We start from the raw sequence: 22,463 nt of genomic DNA, 5'->3' as shown, positions 1-22,463 counted from the left end.
ACCAAAACTTGAGTACGCAGCATCACTTTGGACACCCAGTACCAAAAAGAATATTAAGAAACTAGAAAGATTACAAAGAGCGACAGCCAAACTAGCACCGACACTCGCTGAACTAACATATGAGCAAAGACTATCCAAATTGAACCTACCAACTCTGGAACAAAGAAGAGAAAGAGGAGATTTGCTGACTATCTACAGAATAATGAAAGGAATGGAAGTTTTAGACAGGAACGACCTGTTAGTGTGGGAAAACAGTAAAACGAGAGGACAAGGAATTTTTTTTAAAAAGGATAGTTATAGAAAAAACTTAAAAGGAATAGTTTCCCACACAGAGCAATAAATACATGGAACAAATTAGACAACAAAACAGTATGTGCAAACACTATACAAGATTTTAAGATAAAACTCGATGCAGAGAGATATAAAGACGGGTCACCACGAGCATAGCTCCCCACCCAGAGCCTGAAATAGTGCATAAAGTCCAGTATGAGACACCAATTGGAAAGAGTGACCATGTACTCATCGAAACTATACTAAAGGAAGAAATAGACATAGAGAGGAACGAAAAGCATAGGAAAGGAAGACTGAGGTACAACAAAACAGACTTTACAAAGCTAAAGACATTCTTCCGGAATGCAAACTGGGAAATATTTTACAGGGAAGAAACAGCAGTGGAAGAGAAATGGAATATATTGATGGAAAACTACAATGAAGGGGTAAACAGGCATGTACCAAGACAAAAGCGAGAGAGAGAGTACATTAAATGTTGGTTCAACAAAAGATGCAGTGAGGCAAAAGACAGAAGGGACAAAGCTTGGAAAAAGTGGAGAAAAGACAAAAAACAAAGCAAATGGCAAATTTATGTTAACTATAGAAATGAGTATGTTAATGTGAGAAGAGAGGAGAAAAGGAACCATGAGAAGGATATTATAGACAAATGCAAAGAGCAACCCAAACTATTCTATCGGTATGTGAATGGTAAACTTAAAAACAAACAGGAATTGGTGAAACTATGCCAAGGAAACATAGAATACACAGAAGATTTAGAGATGGCCGAAGTCATGAACAATCACTTTAAATCTGTTTTCACCAGAGAGAAAATACCGAATTGTGACATAGACAAAAACAAGAAATCTCCCCTCATGAATGAGTTTACAGCATCACTAAAGGAAATATCAGAACATTTATCAAGGCTGGATGTCAGAAAATCACATGGCCCGGACGGTATTGCAAATTGGATTCTAAAGGAGTGCAAAGAAGAACTAACAGACAAAATACACATCTCAATAAACAGCTCACTCAAAGAAGGAAAGATACCCGAGGACTGGAAAAACGCTAACATTGTACCAATACACAAAGGAGGAAACAAGGAAGAACCCACCAACTATAGGCCAGTATCACTAACAAGCACCATTGCCAAAATTTGTGAGAAAATAATCAAGAATAGATGGGTAAAACATCTGGAAGACAATGACATATTAAACCCAAGACAATTCGGATTCAGACAAGGAAGATCATGCTCCACAAACTTAATATGCTTTTACTCAAGACTAATAGACATAGTGCAAGAAAGAAATGGATGGGCTGATTGTGCATTCCTAGACTTGCAAAAAGCCTTTGACAAAGTACCACACAGAAAACTACTAAAAAAACTGGAACACATAGGAGGAATACAGGGAAACCTACTAAAATGGATAGAGGACTTTCTGACTGGTAGAAAGATGAGAGTAGTGCTCAGAGAAAAATATTCAGACTGGAAAGAGGTGATCAGTGGAGTACCGCAAGGATCTGTGCTGGCACCAATAATGTTTGCTATCTATATGAATGACATGGACGAGGACGTGAACTGCTACATGAGCTTCTTTGCCGATGACGCCAAACTGCTAAGGAAAATAGAAACTGATGAGGACTGTGAAGCACTGCAAGAAGACCTAAATAGGGTATGGAACTGGAGTCAGAAATGGGAAGTGGACTTTAATACTAAGAAGTATAGCATAATGGAGTTTGGAAAAAGCAAAAACAGAATATCAGGAAAATATACAATTGGAACCAAAGAAGTAAAGAAAGTAGGATCCGAAAAAGATTTGGGAGTAATTATCACGAACGACTTGTCCTATGATATACAGATTAACAAAATTGTCGGGGAGACTTACAACTTGCTAAGATCAATAAAAGTGGCGTTTACATACTTGGACGAAGACATGATGAAAAAAATATTGGTTACATTGATAAGGCCTAGATTAGAGTATGCAGCGACATTGTGGTCCCCCAGTACCAAAAAGAATATAAAGAAAATAGAAAGAATCCAAAGAGCAGCTACAAAAATGGCACCTGCTCTTGCAAACCTATCATACGAAGAGAGATTGGCTAAACTGGAGTTACCGACACTGGAGCAAAGAAGAGAGAGAGGTGACCTATTGACCATCTACAGAATCATGAAAGGCACAGAGGTACTCGATAGTGAGAACTTACTTAACTGGGACAAAAGAAACACAAGAGGACATGGAAAGAAAATAAAAAAACATAGCTATAGAAGAGAACTGAAGAAAAACAGTTTTCCTCATAGAGTTTTGGACACTTGGAACAAACTGGACAATGAAATAGTATGCGCAAAAACCATTCATGAGTTTAAAAACAAACTAGACACTGCAAGATACAAAGGCGGGACAACACGAGCATAGCTCCCCTTCCCGCAAAATACAACTAGGTAAATACAACTAGGTAAATATATTACTACTAGGTAAATACAACTAGGTAAATAAAAAACAAATGCACACCTAGACTTAACGCACTGTCAATTGCTGGAACAACATTTGGACAAAACAAAGAAACTAATACAACAATATACAAACAATGCATATGCTCAGTGATGAATTATGCGAGTCCTGCATGGGCTCCTAATCTCAGTGAGACACACCACAACACCCTTCAAATCATACAAAACAAAGCCCTAAAAACAATTACAGGCTGCACAAATACAATACCTACAGACCTTTTACACCATGAAACAAAAGTCCTCAAAGTCAAGGACCACCTCGACATGAGAGGCACACAAACACTTGCCGCAGCCACCACAAACACATCACACCCGCTACACTACGTAGCAGAACACCCACACACACCAAGAAACATTAAAACAACACCCAAAGACACAGATACACACAGATACTCTCTTCTCTTCCTCCACAACCACCAAATACCAGCCTCCGGAAACATATTCATAATCATATCACTCACTGCTCCATTAACACACTAAAAGACAACACACTGCTGCATGCCAGACTCCCTGATATCCACCCTTCTGAATCCTCTCTCCCACGAAAGGACAGAGTCCACCTGGCCAAACTGCGGTGCGGCCACCACCCAGCACTTCTAAGCTACCAGAAGAGGCTGGATAACCGCATTGTGAAGAGCTGCCCAGGATGTAACACTTCACCCCATACCATACAACACATAATGGAAGACTGCATTATACACAATCATGCTCGCAAACAACACAACATACACTCTATAAAGGATTTGTGGGAAAACCCAGTTTCGGCTGTGGCCTTCCTTGGGGAGACGGGACTGTTCGGACAGACAGTCTAGGGAACGACAACGACAACAACAACAACCAACTGTAGAATCTAATAGAAAAACAAATACTAATACGAATTCTTCTGTTAATGCTGAACCCAAGCCTCGGCATGAAAGAGTCACTGTTAGACCTAATTGTTCTTTTCCACAACTTGGAAATTCTAGTACTCCTCAACCCTCCTCTGCAGAGGTTCTCTCATCCCCTGTTGAGGGAATGTCTCCTGACCCATCTGGAGGGGCACCTAAAGTCCCCATTGCTGAAACCTCACAGGGTTCCTTCAATAAAGGCTCCTCTCAATCAATCAACCTTCCTAACTTGGGGGGGCTCCCCAATAAAGGGATTACGGACTGATGTGCCTCACGCGGTTGAGGTGCACAGAAGCAAAGCTATGGAGTCTGAAGCTGTGTGCAGTAAAAGACTCCACAATCCACCCTGATCTCCATCTTCTTCCCCAAATCGTGATATGCAATCTAAGAAACGAACTAATAATCCAGACTCTACATCGTCTGTCGGTCCATTGTCAGAGAGGAGGATGCCACCCGCGAAAGCAAAGAAATTAGAAAAGAACCCATCTTGTTGACCCTCTCTCTCCCAATCTTCTCTTCCCAAACCAGTAGACCCAAAAAAGAAAAAGAAAACAGTATAATGTCTATAATTCAATGGAATATTCAAGGTTTTAATTCTCATTGAGAGCAGGTTGGGATTCTCTTTTAAGAACATGATGTGTCTGCTATTTGTCTCCAAGAAACTATGCTTGGCGATTTATCCCCTAATGTTGGACTTCATTATAAATCTTACAGATCTCCTATGATTGGGGGCCATGCCCATTGAGGTACTGGTATCATTGTTAAGAAATCTGTAAACCACAGAAGTGTCCACCTACACTCGGTGTTGTAGGCTTGTGCAGTACAAAATTTTACCACTAAATGGATCACTTTATGTTCTTTGTATTTGGAACCTGAACTGGAAGATTGACTCCTAGACGTATATAACCACTCCCGTCAGTTTGAGTTAAATGACTTACAATCTTTGGTCGACCAGCTCCCTGAGCCTTTTATTTCAATGGGTGACTTAACGCCAAGCATCCTCTATTGGGTGAATCAAGGTGTGACCCCTGGGGCAATATATTTGAAGAATTTATTGATAATAACGATGTCAATTTGATGAATGACTGTTCCAAAACTAGGTTTGATGTCTTCCACAACTCAAGTTCTGCTATAGACCTAACTATTTGTTCCTCATCCTTAAGATTAGACTACAGTTGGTCAATAGATGAAGATTTACATGGTAGTGACCACTGGCCTATCCATATCAAATATTTAAAGAACACTCCCTCCTCTTGCTTACCTAAATGGAAGACAGGAGAGGCTAATTGGGAATTATTTAGGAGATCCACAGAGATTAATTATAAGACTAGTGATTTTTGTAGTAACTGTGATGCATATGACTACCTGGTAGACATGATACTCTCTGGTGCTTTCTCTTCCATTCTTAGGACAGCTGGTAAACCTCAACGCCCAGTAGTACCCTGGTGGAATGATGAATGTGCTTTAAGCAGAAAGATTACAAGAACTTGCTAAAAGAGATATCGGAGATACCCTTGTCTAGTCAACAAGATAACGTACAGAAGAGCTCAAGCAAAGCAGAAGAAAATCTTCAAGAAAGCAAGGAGGGAATCCTTCATTAGATATATTAGCGAACTGAAATATGACTCTTCCCCTACCTTAGTATGGAATAGAATTGGAAAATTACAAGGAAAGTTTACTCCATCTCCTTTACCCATTGTGAAGATAAATGACTCTTTTATATCAGATACAAGAGAAGTAGCAGAGGCTTTTGGAAGACATTATGCTGATATTTCAAGCCCACTACATTATTCAGATAATTTCAGAAGAATTAGAGCCAAGACCACGATTATTCCTCCTACCAATAAGAACTCTGAGGCATATAATCTTCTCTTCACCTTGGAAGAAATGGATCATGCTTTATCTTTATCCTCCCCAACCTCTCCTGGAGAGGATGACATTCTTTATTCCATGGTTGGTCACTTATCCATATCGTTGAAGAAATTCCTTTTAAATGTGCTGAACAAATTTTGCTGTTCTGGATCTTCTCCTAAATCTTGGAAGACTTCAATCATCATAGGAATCTTAAAGGCAAGAAAAGACTCTCATGACCCACAAAGTTACAGACCTATTGCTCTCACTAGCTGCATTTGTAAGATCTATGAAAGAATGGTTAATACGCGTTTAATTTGGTTTTTGGAATCTAAAAATCTCCTATCTAACAGACAGTTTGGATTTAGAAGAAATAAGTGCACTCTGGACCCCTTACTTTTTATCACTCGTGAGATTGAGAATGCCTTTGCAATTGAGAACTCTAGCATTGGTGTGTTTTTTGACTTGAAAAATGCCTACGATACTACCTGGCGGGGAGGCATTCTGAAGCAAGTTGCAGAGTGGGGTATCGGGGGTAATATGTTCAATTGTTTAAAGGACTTCTTGTCTGACCGTTATCTAAAAGTCAGAGTGGGCTCTTCTTTCTCTTGTGCATATCTTCAAGAGGAAGGGATTCCCCAAGGAAGTGTTCTGAGTCCTACACTCTTCAGCATAGCCATTAATAGTTTATTAGAACAAGTTCCCACAGGAGTTCATGGATTGGCTTATGCTGATGAATTCGCTATTGTGTGCAGCAAATCGACAACATTAGAAATGAGCCAAAAGATTCAAGAGGTTATTAACTTAGCAACAGGGGCTTCAGATTCTCTGCTGAAAAAACCAAAGCCATAAGGTTTTCCAGACTAAGATGCAAGGAAGAAATAACAACACTATTCTTAGAGGGTGTCATATTACCATATGAAGATGAAGTAAAATACTTGGGTCTGGTTTTGGATAAAAGGTTGACATTCACAAATCACATAAACGAGGTTGTATACACTGTTAAACAGCGACTTAATATACTAAAGGTAGTGTCTCGTTTCAACTGGGGAGCAGATCGTGTTACTTTAGTAAGGCTTTACCAAACATTGTGCCTTAGCAAAATGGATTACGGATGTCAAATTTATGGATCGGCATGTAAAAGTTCACTGAAGAAGCTTGATATAGTCCACAATATGGCTTTACGGATCTGTTCGGGAGCCGATAGAACATCTCCAGTGGATAGCTTGTATGTGGACGCAGGAATTCCTCCCCTGTATATTCGCAGAGAGGAATTAAGCCTTAGATATATATCTCAAGTCTTGACATCCAAACAGAATCCAAACTTCAAATTTGTAAAGCAGCCGGTAGACAGAGCTCCAAGGAAAAGTACTCTGCCAAAACCTTTAGAAGTGAGATGTGAAGTTGGGACAGAGAAGGTAGGACTTGTTCCTAATACAATTGCTGAGATCACGGTTCCCAAATTCCCTCCTTGGAACCAATGCCCCACTGAAATATGTCCTCTTAAAAGAAAAAAAATAGAACTGCTGTAGAGCTAAAAAGTGAATTTTTAGAACATTTATCAGTACAAGCTGATGCAATTTTTATTTATACAGATGGATCAAAATCCCAAGATGGTGTGGGTTGTGCTGTTGTATCTGATAGCACAGTTTTAAAGAAAGTTGCCTGATTTTAGCTCTGTTTTTACGGCTGAACTGGAGGCAGTCAGCAACGCCCTCAAATTTGTTTTTAATTCTGTTCCATGCAACAAGAACGTTGTTATTTTTACAGACTCCATGAGCATTTTAACCTCTAATTACATTTTTGCCTCTTCACTCTTTAATCCAAGAAATACAGGACTGGTTAATTCTAATCAACAACAGAAAGAAAATAAAAGTAAACTTTTGCTGGGTGCCGTCCCATGTGGGTATCTCTGGAAATGAACAGGCCGATGCTGCAGCCAAAGCCGCCACTAGGCTCAACCATGTAACAGACCGAAAAGTCCCACATACGGACTTCAAAGGAGTGATTCATTGTTACACAATGGGGAAGTGGCAAGAAGAATGGACAAGGCTGGACGGCAATTATAAACTAAAAGAGATTCACCCCTTGGTGAACTCTTGGAAGTGTCCTCCTTTGGACTGAAGGTCAAGTATTGTCTTGACAAGATTAAGAATTGGCCATTCCTACATCACTCATAGATTTTTGATGGCAAGTGGAGCAGAAAGGTTGGCCCCCCCAATGTCCCACTTGCCAAGTAGTTTTAACAAATAAACACATTTTAGTTCAGTGCCCTGCATTCTTTAATGAGCGCAGGGCAAATTTTTTAACAGATTTATCTTTTAAAGAAATTTTAGGGGAGGAAGCTCATGTGAAGAATGTTTTAAAGTTTTTAAAAGACATCAGTTTATTTTATGAAATTTAAAATTGTGTATATGAATGCTTGTGAGTGTATGTTGTTGATGTGTGTTCATGAATGTTTATTGTTTTAACCGTTTTACTATGCTATATCTTGACCAAATTCACCCCCCGCCCCCCCTCTAGGTGTCGTGTACCCCCTTAATAATCTGTTAGAATAAGTTCCTGCAGGAGTTCATGGGTTGGCTTATGCTGATGATTTCCCTGTTGTGTGCAGCAAATCGACAACATTAGAAACAGGCCAAAAGATTCTAGAGGTTATTAACTTAGCAACAGCATGGGCTAATTGCAGGGGCTTTAGATTCAAAGCTGAAAAAACAAAAGCCAAATGGTTCTCCAGACTAAGATGCAAGGAAGAGATACCAACATTATTCATAGAGGGTGTCATATTACCATATGAAGATGAAGTAAAATACTTGGGTCTGGTTTTGGACAAAAGGTTGACATTCACTCATCACATAAATGAGGTTATATACACTGTTTCTTGACATCCCTCAGGCATCATGGCATGGACATAGCAAGATCATGTAGCTTCTGGGTAGTTATAGTATCCCAACAAGCACTGATTTCCTTCTCCAGCTTGGGGAGAGTGTTGACGTCCTTTTTTTGTAACCTGCCAAAGATTCTCAATCGGGTTTAAATCTGGACTGTTTCCTGGCCAATCCTCAATGAACTTAATCTCACAGTCTTTAAGCCAAGTTATAACAGATTTGGCAGGGGGCACTATCCTGTTGGAACATGCTTGTGCCTGTTAACTCAAAGCACTCCTCCAGATGTTCATTTAGCACCTCACTTTTTCCAAATTCCATTATGCTACATTTTTTAATGTTGAAGTTCATCTCGGATCTCAGACTCATCTTGCAGTGATCTGCAATCTTCTTCTGTTCTTACTCTCTTGAGTAATTTGGCATCATCAGCAAAAAAAGTTCATGTAGCAATTTACTCCCTCATCCATATCATCTATGTATATGGCAAAACAGAGCCTTGTGGGATGCCACTTTTCACATCTTCCCATTTCGAATTTTTGTCTCAAAGTACCACTCATTTTTCTCCCAGTTAAGAGATCCTTCACCCATTCCAACAGTTTGCCTTGAATTCCTTCTATTTTTTCAATTTTACTTACTAATTTTTTGTGTGGTACTTTGTCAAATGCTTTCTGCAAATCCAAGAAGGCGCAATCTGCCCATCCATCTCTTGTATTATCTCAATTAGTCTCGAGTAAAAGCAGATTAGATTTGTGGTGCACGATCTTCCACTTCTAAAGCCAAATTGTTTGGGGTTTATTATTTTGGTATCTTCCAAGTGTTTGGTCCATTTGTTCCTGATGACCTTTTCACATATTTTTGCTACTGTGCTTGTAAGGGATACTGGTCTGAAGTTTGTAGGATCTTCCCTATTTCCTCCTTTATATATTGGTACTATGTTTGCATCTTTCTAATCTTGTGGCAACTTTCCCTCTTTGAGTGAGAAGTCAATTATCTTGTATAGTTTGTCTGTTAGTTCATCTATACACTTTCAATACCCAATTTGGAATTCCATCTGGTCCATGCGATTTTCTGACATCTAGGCTTTTTATTTGGTCTCTTATTTCTTTTTGTGCTATCTTTATTTCTTTCATCATGGGTGATCTTTCTAGTTGTCCATCTTCCCAAGATTGTGAGCTCTCAATTGTAAAAACAGACCCGAAATGTTTGATCATAATTTTTGCCGTCTGTGTCATCTGTGTATTCTTTATCTCCACGCAGTTTCACTATTTCATGCTTATCCTTTAGTTTGTCATTTATATATCTGTAAAAGAGCTTAGGTTGATCCTTACAATTGTCTATGATATCCCTTTCATATTCTTTTTTCTTTCCTGTGTATATTCACATATTCGTTCCTAAGTTTTATATATGTTTGCCATTTGGATGTTTTTCTATCTTTTTTCCATTTTTTCCAGGCTTTGTCTCTCCTGGCTCTAGCCTCACTACACCTTTTGTTGAACCAACATTTTATATAAATCTCTTTTTGTTTCTTTTTTGGTACATATTTATTAATTCCTTCTTTGTACTTTTCTTTGAATATGTTCCATTTGTCTTCCATCTTTGTTTCCTCTTTAGAGAATTTATCCCAATTTTTGTTTTGGAATTTTTTTCTTAGTTCTACAAAATCCGTTTTGTTGTACATAAATCTTCCTTCTCTATGTTTATCATTCCTATCTACATTGTTCTGTTCTATTAATTCAAACCCTATTAGTATGTGGTCACTCTTTCCAATTGGTGTTTTATACACCATTTTATTCACAATATCTGGTTCAGAAGTTAATGTTAAGTCTAGTTTCGATTGTTCCTCGTTTATATATTTAGTATTTTCCTTAACCCATTGTGTTAGGGTGTATTTGATGGTCATATCCAGTAGAATGTTGCTCCTAAGTTCATCTCCCCCTTTAACTAACATTTCTTCCGAAATTATATCTTTTGCATGAAAAATAGCCCATGATTACCATGTTTCCACCCTCTTTCAGTAATTTGTTTAGCACATTCATTGTTTCTTCCAGTAATTTAGAATGTTTACTGTCCGACCACGCATGGGTTTTTGGTGGTACATACACTGCTATAAATTTTCTGCTTTTCATCTTTTTGTTTGCAATTTTAATCATAATTACTTCTACATTGCCTTGTCCTTTAATAACCTTTGTCACATTTAGACCCTTTTTGGTCAATATCATGACACCACCTCCTTGCTTGTCTGTTTTATTTTTCACCCAGTGGTTGTATAGACCATGTCCCACTATGCTTGTTGATAGCTGTCCTTTCAATTTTGTCTCTACTATGCCCATGATATCAGGTTTTTCGGTTTCTAGATAGTCATTTAGTTCATTGGTTCCAGAGATCATACCATCAATATTTGTGTATCCCACTTTTATTTTCATATTTTCTTTTCTTTTTTGGTTTAAGTTTCCATTTTTTTTATGTACCATTTTTCCAGTCTCAAGTCCAGCACTCTCCAATTTTTTTTTTTTTTTTTTTTTCTGTCTGTTCTCTTCTCATTCTGATCATTGGCCGCAATTCTGAGTGCTTTGTCTTTCTCTTTTTCCTCATCACTCATTTCCTTTTGTACCCTTATATGTTTGAATTTCTCGCTGTTTGCCAGTTTGACTGCTTTCAATGATACCTCCTTTGCTATCATTTGTGTTCTTAGTTTTATTTTCAGAGGGCTATGATGTTTTTCTTTTGAATATTTGCCTATCCTGTGGATTTCATTGATTTCTTTATCAAGATTCTAATCTTCATCCTGTATTTCTTTCAGAAATTCCTTTGCTAATTCCTTCTCCTTTCTCTGTGGTATCTATACATATCATGCTTTTCCTGGATACCATGGACCACAATGCACTTCTTTTATCAACTGTATCTCTCACCCAATTTTCCTTTTCTTTAATTACTTTCATAACTGTTTCTTTTGTATTTTCCTCCATCTGCCTTTGTAATATTTCTCTAAAAGATATTTTTTTATTTTCCTGTTCTTGTTTCCATTGATTTTTTATTTCAATGAGATCTGTTTCTTTGATTCACTCAGCCTCTTTTCCGGTCACTACTTGCAACTGCTCTTTGACCTCCTTTTTCAGTTCATCATTTTTATTTTTATCCTCATTTTTCATTCTCTCGTTTTCTCTCAAGAATTTCAATTTCGCTCTTTAGGTCTTTTAATTTTTTAATCGTTTGCTCATTACTCTTTTGCAATGTACGGTAATCAATTCCCTATGTACAGCTCGGTAATCCAGTTTCAAATACAACCACTCCTTGTTTAACGACGACAATTGGGACCAGCGCGCCGTCGTTAACCGAATTGGTCGTTAAGCGAAAGTGTATACATATACGTACATGTACTGTATGTACAATGTCCAGCAATACATGTATCTTTATTTTCGTGTATTTCCCTCTTTTATACAGTACATTAAAGCTTTATTTACTGTTTATTTACGGTGGTTATGTTCCCGAAATTACCGTATATGACCAAATCCGCGTATGCTGACATTCCATATTGAATACCGGGGTATTTTTTTAGTTTCGACCATGGGCGCAATATAGCAATAGAAAATTAATTATTAATTTTGTAAATTAAAATGTATCAACGTAATATGCAATTTTGTGGGCAGAAATGAAAGTAAAAAATACCATGCTACAAGAAAATATGCTAATGAACGAAGTCGGTAGCATAGGATCGGGACGCCATCTTGTCGTCTGCCAACGTCTCTCACGACGACGACAACGAGGACGAGCCGGATGACATTTAATTTGCAGGTAATGATTTATCAAACACAGGTTAGGTTAGTTTAGTTTAGGTTAGGCGAATTTATCATCCTTTCATTTCCTCGACATCGGCATCTATCATAAACATGGTGTACCATTCGTCCGACATGACTTCGTTACTTACGAAATTTGTTTTAGCACCTTTTTTTTTATTTCCGCTCACAAAATTGAATATTACGTTGATACATTATAATTTACAAAATTAATAATTAATTTTTTATTGCTATATAGCGCCCTTGGTCGAAACTAAGAATTTACCACTACCGGTATATATTGTACCCCAGGTAGTTTTTGCAGCTTGCAGGATGGTAATGTAGACCTAAGCTTCAGAACACTTTACCTCACAGCTAATATCCACCGTACAAGTTCATTTATAACATACAAATTTGCCTCAGCCAACTTAATTATAATTAAGTCGTGTACGATAATTATCGTACACGACGTCGTAACTTCGGGAGATTTACGTTAAACGTCATAAAGCCCGTCGTTACTCCGAGTTGTCGTTAACCGAGTAGGTCGTTAAACGAGGAGTGCCTGTACACTCACTATCCGAGTTACGACCTGGATCGGTTCCGACCAACCGGTTGTAAGTCGAAACGGTCGTAACTCGGAGCGTATACATTCGAGGTGTGTACTCAAGGACATATGATGCAGAGCGTAAATCCAGCTCAAATGTTTCGTTTGTGGCCTCATTGTAGAACATTCTCAGTGTATGCAAAATATCCAATACTCTTTGATTGTTATACCAAATAATAAATTAATAATAATAAATTAATAGGATAGGGTAAAGAAAGAAATATATATTACACAGGATTCTTATTAGAGACCGAAAATGCAAATTAACACAAAGATACAACATGTAAAAAATAGAAAATATGCATGTAAAAAACAAAAAATTAAAATCCACTTTTTGGTTGCACGTCATCTACACTTTCTTCGTGCGTACGGTCGAGGGAAAGATTAGGCTGTAGGTCTGGCGAGGCACCATGGGGGATCCGTTGGTATCCGCTGGTCGAGGCATAATTAATAAAAAGAGGAAGTAATAAAGGCTTAATAACATTTAAAATAATTCCCTCAAATGTACATGAAAACTAGTACAAGATTTGCTTCTATGCACTGGGCTCAATCGTTGCCTCCCATGCGAAAACGTTCGGTCTCTCTTCGTAAGAAAAGAACGATAATCATAGCATAACGTTATTTCATCAAATAAATATTTTATGCATGGAATAGTACAGTGAGATATATTGTCTTATTGAATATAAGATATTATACTTCAGAAATCCAGGAATATCATAGACTTGGGTTAAAGCTATTTGTATCCATGTTCGTACACTACAGCTTTCGACTTTCGACCAATAGAGAACTCGAACCATAATGAAAAGTACGCATGCAGGACTACTGTAAACCTCTCTTGTCTTGGCTTTCGGGGAAGCGTGTATCAGCGATCTGGCAAAACTGCCCTTTCTGACCATTCCCACCTGCCCTGGGAACTGGGAACTGGGAATCGAAATATGGTATAATATCAATTCCAGTAGAATTATGGTATATGGTAGACATCGTATGGTAGATGGTAGACACACAAAATTATGGTCGAAATACCATAATTATGGCAGACAGCGCAACCTTGGTGAGATGCTGTGCTGTGCTGCCGTAACTGTCGTACGGGATGCTGTGCTGTGCTGTCGTAACTGTCGTACGGGATGCTGGACGCCACGTGCAAACGTACAGTGAACCAGTAAACTCATAATATGTGCATGTAGGCATCTGCTGAATGTGGTCATAAGTACGGGTGGACTTAAGTCGCACAGTTTGTAACTCGGATAGTGAGTATATATGATTTCTTCCATTAAGTCATTTATTTCACGATTTCTTTGGGCATTACTATATCTTATTTATCTGTCTATATCTAAACTTTTACGTACTTCAACTGGGTTTCTTTTGAAATCCTGAAAAGATGTTATTTTCCCACCTTGGGTTTTTTCTAGGAGTATCTAATATACAGTTGCGTTTGGAGATGATACCTCTAGGGCTCTCTACTATACTTACATCAAGTCCTCTCTTAGTTGGTTCATTTGTTATTCTTTCTTCTTTATCTTTCTCTATTTTGCCAGAACTATACCTAATTCAAGAACTGGAAACATTTTTACTGGTCACAACGAGTACTATAGCGTATCCGTCTTAAGTTATTGAATCTGTTTCCATTCCTTTCAGGTTGTCATGAAAGTATTGGCCAAGAAAAACAGATCTTTAAAGGTAGCTATTTTAGATGATGGAGCTTCTGTTATAGCCCACTTCATTCTGCAGCCATGGTATGCAGCCCTTCCCCGTGAACAGCCTGGAGATAAGCCCAGCCAAGAGGTTCAGGTCATTAATCATGCTCATCAGCAGAAGAAAGGAACAAGAGAGGATTTAAGTGTTGCCAGTATTCATACAACTATAAGAGATAAAATAGGATGCGGTAATGGAAGGACTTTAGTTAATGAAATATCACACAGTTTCTCTGGTGCTAGTAATGTTAGTAATACGGAGAGAGAGGGTAACCCATATAATGTTGAGCAGGCAGAGTTTAGGGGAAGTTCATTGTCAGAAGTGGGTCTTACTTTGGGACCAGAAATTACAACCCGTTCATTGCCCAAGTTTTGGGCAAGAGATGTTCCTAAGCAAGAACTGAGCATAGGTTGTCAATATAATGTTCTGCCAGTTTGGGTCGTTCAAGGAAATGTAATCTGTGTGCAGATTATTACTGAAAAGAATGTTGAATTATGTCAGAAGATAGAGAAGGAAATCAGCACTTGCTGTGAGAAAGGTTAGTTTGTATTGTAAGAACTCAAAGTAATGCTTTCAAGATAATTGGTAAATTGATTCTTATAATCAGAACAAATGCACTTTATCACAAAGCTGGTTAAATTGCAGGCACCCATCCAAACATTATACAAGTTGGTGAGTTGGTATGTGGTTTCTTCGCTTCTGATAGTGTTTGGTACCGAGCAGAGGTAATGGCAGTAGAGGAGAACTTTGTTAGTGTATATTTTATTGACTTTGGAAACAGTGAAAAGTTGCCTTCAAAGAGTGTACGGCAGATGGATAAAATACTTGTAGAAATCCCAGCCCTTTGCATACAAGCAACTTTAGATCAGGTATCTCCAGACAGTCAAGAAGTATTACAATACTTAAAAGAACTTGTAATGAAAGAGAAAATATTGATCATGGAAGTTCTTTCACTGAATCCAGTGAAAGTCAAACTTTTTGAAGATGGGTCCCTGGTCAATGTCCTCTTTAGTTCTAACAGAGATGAAAAGAATGGTCGACAGGTTGAGTTGAAGTTGCCATTATCTTCCAAATCATGTCCTGATACAAATGATACAACAAAACATGCAGATCATTCTGTTACTGTCAGCATGAAGACTGGTTCAAGTTCCAACTCACTCCATCAGGTATCGGATGATTCTTTATTGAATTCTGCCTATCAGGACTCTCTTCAGAGTAACCAAAACAATAGAACCTCTAAGACACCTCTTGGAAAGGAGGCTGCAAGACAAGATGTGTCAGTCCAACCAAAGAATTTGGTAAAGGACTTGGAAGATGCTTTTACAAATACACATGGCAAGTCTGATGTAACATCCCCAACAACAAAGGTAGAGGATGCAGTTCAGAAATGTAAGTTTATTGAAACTGATTTATAGTTTTCTTTTCAGGAAATATTAGAACTTTCATTAACCATTGTAATTATAGATAACGTAAGCTGGGGTACCAGTGACCCTGTTCATGGTAGTCCTCCTGCCCATTTTCAACCCTGACAGCTGGGCTGGTTTACCTACACCCCACCCATGACAGATATTGCTCTTGCATTCAAGGCCCTCTCCTCCTTCACCTTGTCCATCCTCTTTCTCTTTGGTCTTCCTATTAAAACCACTCCTTGCACTTCTGTTTTCCGCACTCTTAATCTTTCCTTACTCATTCTCTCCATATGTCAAGACCAACTCGGCACTTGCTGCTCAAACCTGTCTAACTCTTTCTACACCCATTCTCTACTTCACCTCTGTATTAATAATTCTATCCATCTTCATAACATGAACCATACATTTCAAACACATCATTTCCTCATAAGAGAAACATTATTAGAATATCCATTAATTTTTGCATTGCTAATATTTATGCAACAATGTAACCAGTAATTTGACAACTTTAAAACTGCCAGCAAAGTGTAATTAGACATATTATGCAGTGTCTTCTCCAGCTATCCTTTCTCTTTTCCATGTCACTCCCTTGTCTCTCCTTCGTCCCTCCATTGCCCTTCCCTCATCCCTCCCTTGCCCCTCCCTCATTGCTTCCTCATCCCTCCCTCTTCTTTCCCTTGTCCCTCCCTCATTTCTTCCTCCTCTCTTCCACCTCTACCTCTTCACTCTCTCCTCTCTCCCTCTTCTCTCCCCTACCCTCCTCTTCCGGATGGGAGGGCATAGAATGGGATGTGTACACAGTTTGTGTTTGCTTGACCATCCCCCTTACTAGGGAGAAAGGTCTTTTGATATGCCTCTGTGTACTTTGAAATGCATGAATTGAAACATTAATTGTTTATTTATTGTCTTGTTTTAAGTATATTGTGGAAGATATGGCTTTAAACTTTTGTTGAATGTATATATGTATAGACATACATATGAACATGTTTATATTTATATGACCTGTAGTATTTTCATTACAGTGAAAGGAAAGCTATACAAGCCAAAAATGCTCATGTATAATGAGTGTGCATCTGTTGAATTGCCTGTTGGTAAAGACATTCCAGTAATTATCTTGCAGGCAACTGACCCCTTTTCTATTTTTGTGGCTCCACAGGTAGGTTTACAGTGCTGTTTTGTGATATAGCACAGTGTCAGGTTAAAGTGTTTTGGGTTGGGGGTTAGCACTTGGTGAATGTTTTGTGGTTACAGCCCCAGCTATACCCTCTCCATAGCTGTAAGCCTTCATTTGGCAGTGGAAGTTAACCCCTTCAATACGAGCCAAAATCTTGCGGGCAGCATTAGCTGCCAGATGTGCGATGTTGCATCATAATACAGACGCTCCTCAACTTACGTTTTAGTTGCGTTCCGAATGGCCGAACGTAACGTGAAAATGATCATAAGTTGTTACTGTACGTTCCAGTAATGTATGACCATTCATACTGTACTATACATCCATAAATTCTATTACTGTATCTTATAAAACACCCCTAAGTCATTAATTATAAACATAACATTGTAAAATAATAACGTTAATTTCAAATCAATTAAATTCAAGCAACATAAAGTGAGATGGTGGAGGAGGAGGAGGAGGCAAGGCACGTTCAGTCTGTCGTTTGTGCCATGTAAACAATGGACCCAGTGTCATGCGTAAGTATCGCTTGAAAGTCTCGTACTACGGAGAGCGCGCTAAACTAAAAAATTCACTACAAAAATTTTTTTTTTACCATTTTTTTTACAGTCAGTTCAAACGTAAAATCGAAAAAACGTAAAACGAATGCACGTATATAGAGGAGTGTCTGTACTCGCATTATAAAAAATAAAGTTACTGCTGTATTGCTCGTTCACTCGTGAATTTTAATAACCATAGAAAATATGATGAAGCCAGTTTACAGAGTATGGGGGTCACGCAGGTACAACTACAATATGTATACAGGTAGTCGTCGACTTACGACCGAGTTCGGTTCTGACAGACAGGTCGTAAGTCGATCTGGACGCAAGTCGTTCTATATATATATACAGCATATATTACCCTTTATATAATATATATATATATATTGTATATTTAGCATACTGAAATAATCTTAGCATCTTTGAACTATGTTGTATAGTATTTTTAACCTTTTTATAATTTCATCTGATTTTCTTTGGGAAACGTAGCCTAGGCCTAAGCATATTGAATAAAATCCTATCATCTTTGACCTATGATATTTAATACTGTATTTGTTAACCTTTGTATTATTTTACCATCAGACTTTCTTTAGGAAACGTATGCATACTGAATAAAATCTTATTATCTTTGAGCTACGTTGTTTAATATTATTATATTCATTAACTTTTTATCATTTTCGTTAGGAAACGTAGCCTAGGCCTACGCATACTGAATAAAGTCCTGTCATCTTTGACCTACAAATCCTTTTTGTTGGTTACATTAAAATCATTGCAAAGCAAAATTAGAAGAAAAAAAAAATTGAAACACATTCTTTTCGTTTACGTACTGTACCGAAAATATTGTTATCGACAACAGACTAGGCATAAACAAAGTTTACTATTACATTTTATTAATCGCAAAACATAAAAATACAAAATGCTGTGCCGAATATTTTGTCATCGACAACAGACTAGGCATAAAAAAATAGTTACATTTTATTAATTGCAAAACATAAAAATACAAAATGTAAGGCAAAATTAGGATTTTTTTTATTTCAACAAAACACATTCTTTTCGTTTAAGTACTGTACCGAACATATTGTTATCGACAACAAACTAGCCTAGGCATAAAAAGTTTGTTATATTTTATTAATTGCAAAACATACAAAATGCAATGCAAAATTAGGAAACATTTTACTTCAAACAAACAAAATGAAAGAATATTTAGCTGGCTGGGATGCTGACGCTGCCGGCAGCCTGCGAAAACTATCGTACTCGCGTCTCGCAGCGTGCGGAGTAATGTACTGCACTGCCAGGCATAACATTGCAATTCTATTACTCTATTAAATGTTAGATATTATTGCACCATCTCGTGGTCGTAAAGTCGATCACTCGTAAGTCGACGACTACCTGTAATCAAGATGCCGACATCTGCATCCTCGTGTACCCACTTGCTCCTCATGACGCCTACGGAGGTGTCATCGTATCAAAGGGGTTAATGTTTAGATTTACCATATTCTGAAGCCATTTGTATTCTATGTTTTTTTTATTGTATGTTAAGTTTGTAGTACATGATCTTCCACCTCTAAATCCAAATTGGTTGGGGTTTAATATTTTGTTCTTTTCCAAGAGTATAGTCCATTTGCTTTTAATAACTCTTTCGCATATTTTAGCGATTGTGCTTGGGTAAAAGTAAGGTGATGAGATGTACAAGGGGTGAAAGTGGCAGTAGACTGGAAGTGAGCATTAAGGGAGAGCGACTGGAGGAAGTGGATAGTTTTAGATACTTGGGTGCAAATGTGGCAGGAAAAGGTGGAGTGAAGGTGGAGGTAGAATGTAGATTGAGAGAAGCGAGTAAATGCCTTGGTGGATTAAAGAGTGTAATGAGGAATAGACATTTGGGAATGGATGCTAAGAGAAGACTGTATGAAGGAGTGATTGTGCCAACAGCACTGTATGGGGCAGAAACATGGAACATAAGAGAGGAAGAGAGGAGTTTGAATGTGTTTTGAGATGAGGTGTCTGAGAAGTATGATGGGGGTTACTAGACTAGATAGAGTGAGAAATGAGGAGGTGAGGAGGAGAACAGGGGTGGAAAAGGAGCTGGGAGATAGGGTTGATGAAAGAATATTAAGATGGTTTGGACACATGGAAAGAATGAGTGAAGAAAGACTAGTGAAAGGTATGGAAGGCAGATGTGGAGGGAGTGAACATGAGGGGACGTCCTAGGATGAGGTGGATGGATGGGGTGAAGGGGGCTTTGGGGAAGAGGGGAATGTCTGTTGAGGAAGGATGGGATAGGACAGAAGACAGGTGAATGGAGAATGGTTGTATATGGATGATGTTGTGATTGCATGAGGTGGAATGGGCGGGGGGATGGGGGTGAGGTAGTATGTGTGAGCAAAATTTGACGCAGCCCGAAGGGATTTCTCCCCGTCCTCTCCTTTTATGCAATGGGGGGACGGAGAGGGGGGGGGTCGCTGATTTAATGAAGCGGCCTTGCTGTGAATGTGCTGTGTCTTGCGACACTGCTTCTGACCCAGGGCAGTGGACAAGGTGTAGGGATGACCCGTCATCCAGGAGGTGCTCAGATAAGAGGGAGGGTGGAGGGGTGTGGAGTGTATTCGGGGATGGAATGGGAGGAAATGATTTTATGCCTTTTCCTTTTTGGCTACCTCCCTTGTAAGGGGAAAAAAGCCTTGGTATATGTATGTATGTATGCTTGTCAGGGATGCTGGTCTATAATTTGTTGGATTTTCTTTGTCTCCTCCCTTATATAATGGTACAATATTAGCCTTCTTCCAGTCTTGTGGTACTTTTCCTTCTTTGAGTGAGAAGTCAATTATCTTGTGTATTTTGTCTGTGAGTTCATCTCTTCATTCTTTTAGTATCCAGTTCGCTATTCCGTCTCGGCCATGTGACTTTCTGACATCGAGTTTCTTTATTTGGTCCCTTATTTCTTTGTGTCACCATTATTTCTTCCATTTTGGGGGATCCTTCCTGGTGACTATCATCCCACAATTGTGAGCTTTCAATTGTAAAAACAGACTTAAAGTGTCTAGTCAATACTTCGGCCATTTGTACATCTTCTGTGTATTCTTGATTTCCTTCACGCAGTTTTATTATTACATGTTTGTCTTTTAGCGTGTCATTTACATATCAGTAAAACAGTTTAGGTTGATCTTTGCATTTTGCTATTATATCTTTGTCATAGTTTCTTTTTTCCTCTCTTCTTATGTCTACGTATTCATTTCTCAGTTTAATGTATATTTGCCATTTAGTCTCTCTTTTGTCCCTTTTCCATCTTTTCCAAGCTTTGTCTCTTTTGTCTTTATCATCGCTACACTTTTTATTATACCAGCACTTTGTACTCCCTATTCTGTTTCTGCTTAGGTACATATTTGTCTGTTACCTCCTTATAAATTTCTTTGAAAATGTTCCATTTCTCTTCCGTCTTTGTTTCATCATTTGCAAATTTTTCCCAAGAGGCATTTTGGAAAAAATTTCTTAAGTTTTACAAAATCAGTTTTGTTGTACATCAGTCTTCCTTCTCTGTGTTTCTCGTTACTTCTTACCACATTTTGTTCCTCAAGTTCGATCTCTATTAGTATGTGGTCACTCTTCCCAATTGGTGTTTTATAATATATTTCCTCTACTATCTGTGGTTCAGAGGTGAATAACAAATCTAGTCTCGATGGTTCTTCATTTTATCTAAATCTAGTATTTTCATTAACCCATTGCGTTAATGTGTAATCTATGGTCAAATCCAGTAGGACATTTCCCCAGAGTTCATCTCCACCTCCCATACACAATTCTTCCCAATTTATTTCCTTTGCATTAAAGTCACCCATAATTACTAAATTTTCTCCATATTTCAATGTCTTGATTAATTCATTCTTTGTATCTTCTAGTAATTTTGAGTGTTTGCTATCAGTCCAGGTCTTAGTTTTAGGTGACACATAAACAACTATAAACTTTCTACTTTTCTTATTGCTGTTTTTGACTTGAACTGTGATTAATTCCACATTATCTTTTCCTTCTGTTGCCTTTATTACATTTAGGTTTTTTCTAGTCAGTATCATGACTCCTGTTGCCTTTATTACATTTAGGTTCTTTCTAGTGAATATCATGACTCCTCTGTCCTATTTTCGACCAAATCTTGTATAATCCTTGTCCCACCATACTAGATTGTATTGGGCCTTTCAGTTTTGTCTGCAATTCCCAATATGTCAGGTTTGTCTATTGATAGGTAGTCATTCAATTCGTTTAATCCTGGTATCACACTGTCCACATTTGTATATGCCACTTTTAATCTTTTCTTCTCTTCTCTTTTTTGGTTTAAGTTTCCATTTTTCTGATGTACCATTTTCTCAGTCTCAGATCTAGCACACACCAATTTTTTTTTTTCCGTCTCCATTCTTTTCTCGTTTTTTTTTTTTTTTTTTTTTTTTTTTCCAGCCTCACTTCTCAGTTCCCTATCTTTCTCTAATTCCTCAGGATACATTTCCTTTTTAATCCATACATTTTTGTATTTTTCACTGTTTGCTAGTTTTGCCGCTTTTGATAGTACTGCTATCATTTGTGTTCTTAGTTTGATTTTCATTGGTCTGTGATTCTTTTCTTTTGAGTATGTACCCATTCTGTGTACATCGTCGGTTTCTGTATCTAGACTTTGACCACCTTCTTGGACCGCTTTTAGAATATCCTTTGCAATTTCTTTCTCTTCCTTTTCCCTTTGGTATTTGTGTACATTGTGTTTTTCATTTATACCATAAACCACAGTACATTTCTTTTTGTTTACTGTGTCTCTCACCAAATTTTCCTTCTCTTTGATTACCTTGATCACTGTTTCCTTTCATTTTCTTTTACCTGTTGCTGTACTATTTCTGTATTTAGT

At 38.0% G+C, this 22,463-nt stretch overlaps 1 protein-coding gene across 8 annotated transcripts in view; it reads left to right on the top strand.

Moving 5' to 3' along the window:
• Positions 1-22,463, top strand: part of LOC143018159 (uncharacterized) — a 276,494-nt gene that overhangs the window by 194,030 nt on the left and 60,001 nt on the right. For all 8 annotated transcript variants that reach the window (XM_076173309.1, XM_076173306.1, XM_076173308.1 and 5 more), the window contains 3 exons: positions 14,412-15,006; positions 15,114-15,857; positions 16,900-17,033. In XM_076173309.1, coding sequence (XP_076029424.1) covers positions 14,412-15,006; positions 15,114-15,857; positions 16,900-17,033 — 1,473 coding nt within the window. The remainder of the gene's footprint in view (positions 1-14,411; positions 15,007-15,113; positions 15,858-16,899; positions 17,034-22,463) is intronic.

Source organism: Oratosquilla oratoria, chromosome 34 (genome assembly GCF_046742065.1).
Source record: "Oratosquilla oratoria isolate Oo_2021 chromosome 34, ASM4674206v1, whole genome shotgun sequence".
NCBI lineage: Eukaryota > Metazoa > Arthropoda > Malacostraca > Stomatopoda > Squillidae > Oratosquilla > Oratosquilla oratoria.
This window is presented reverse-complemented; position numbering and strand designations above follow the sequence as displayed.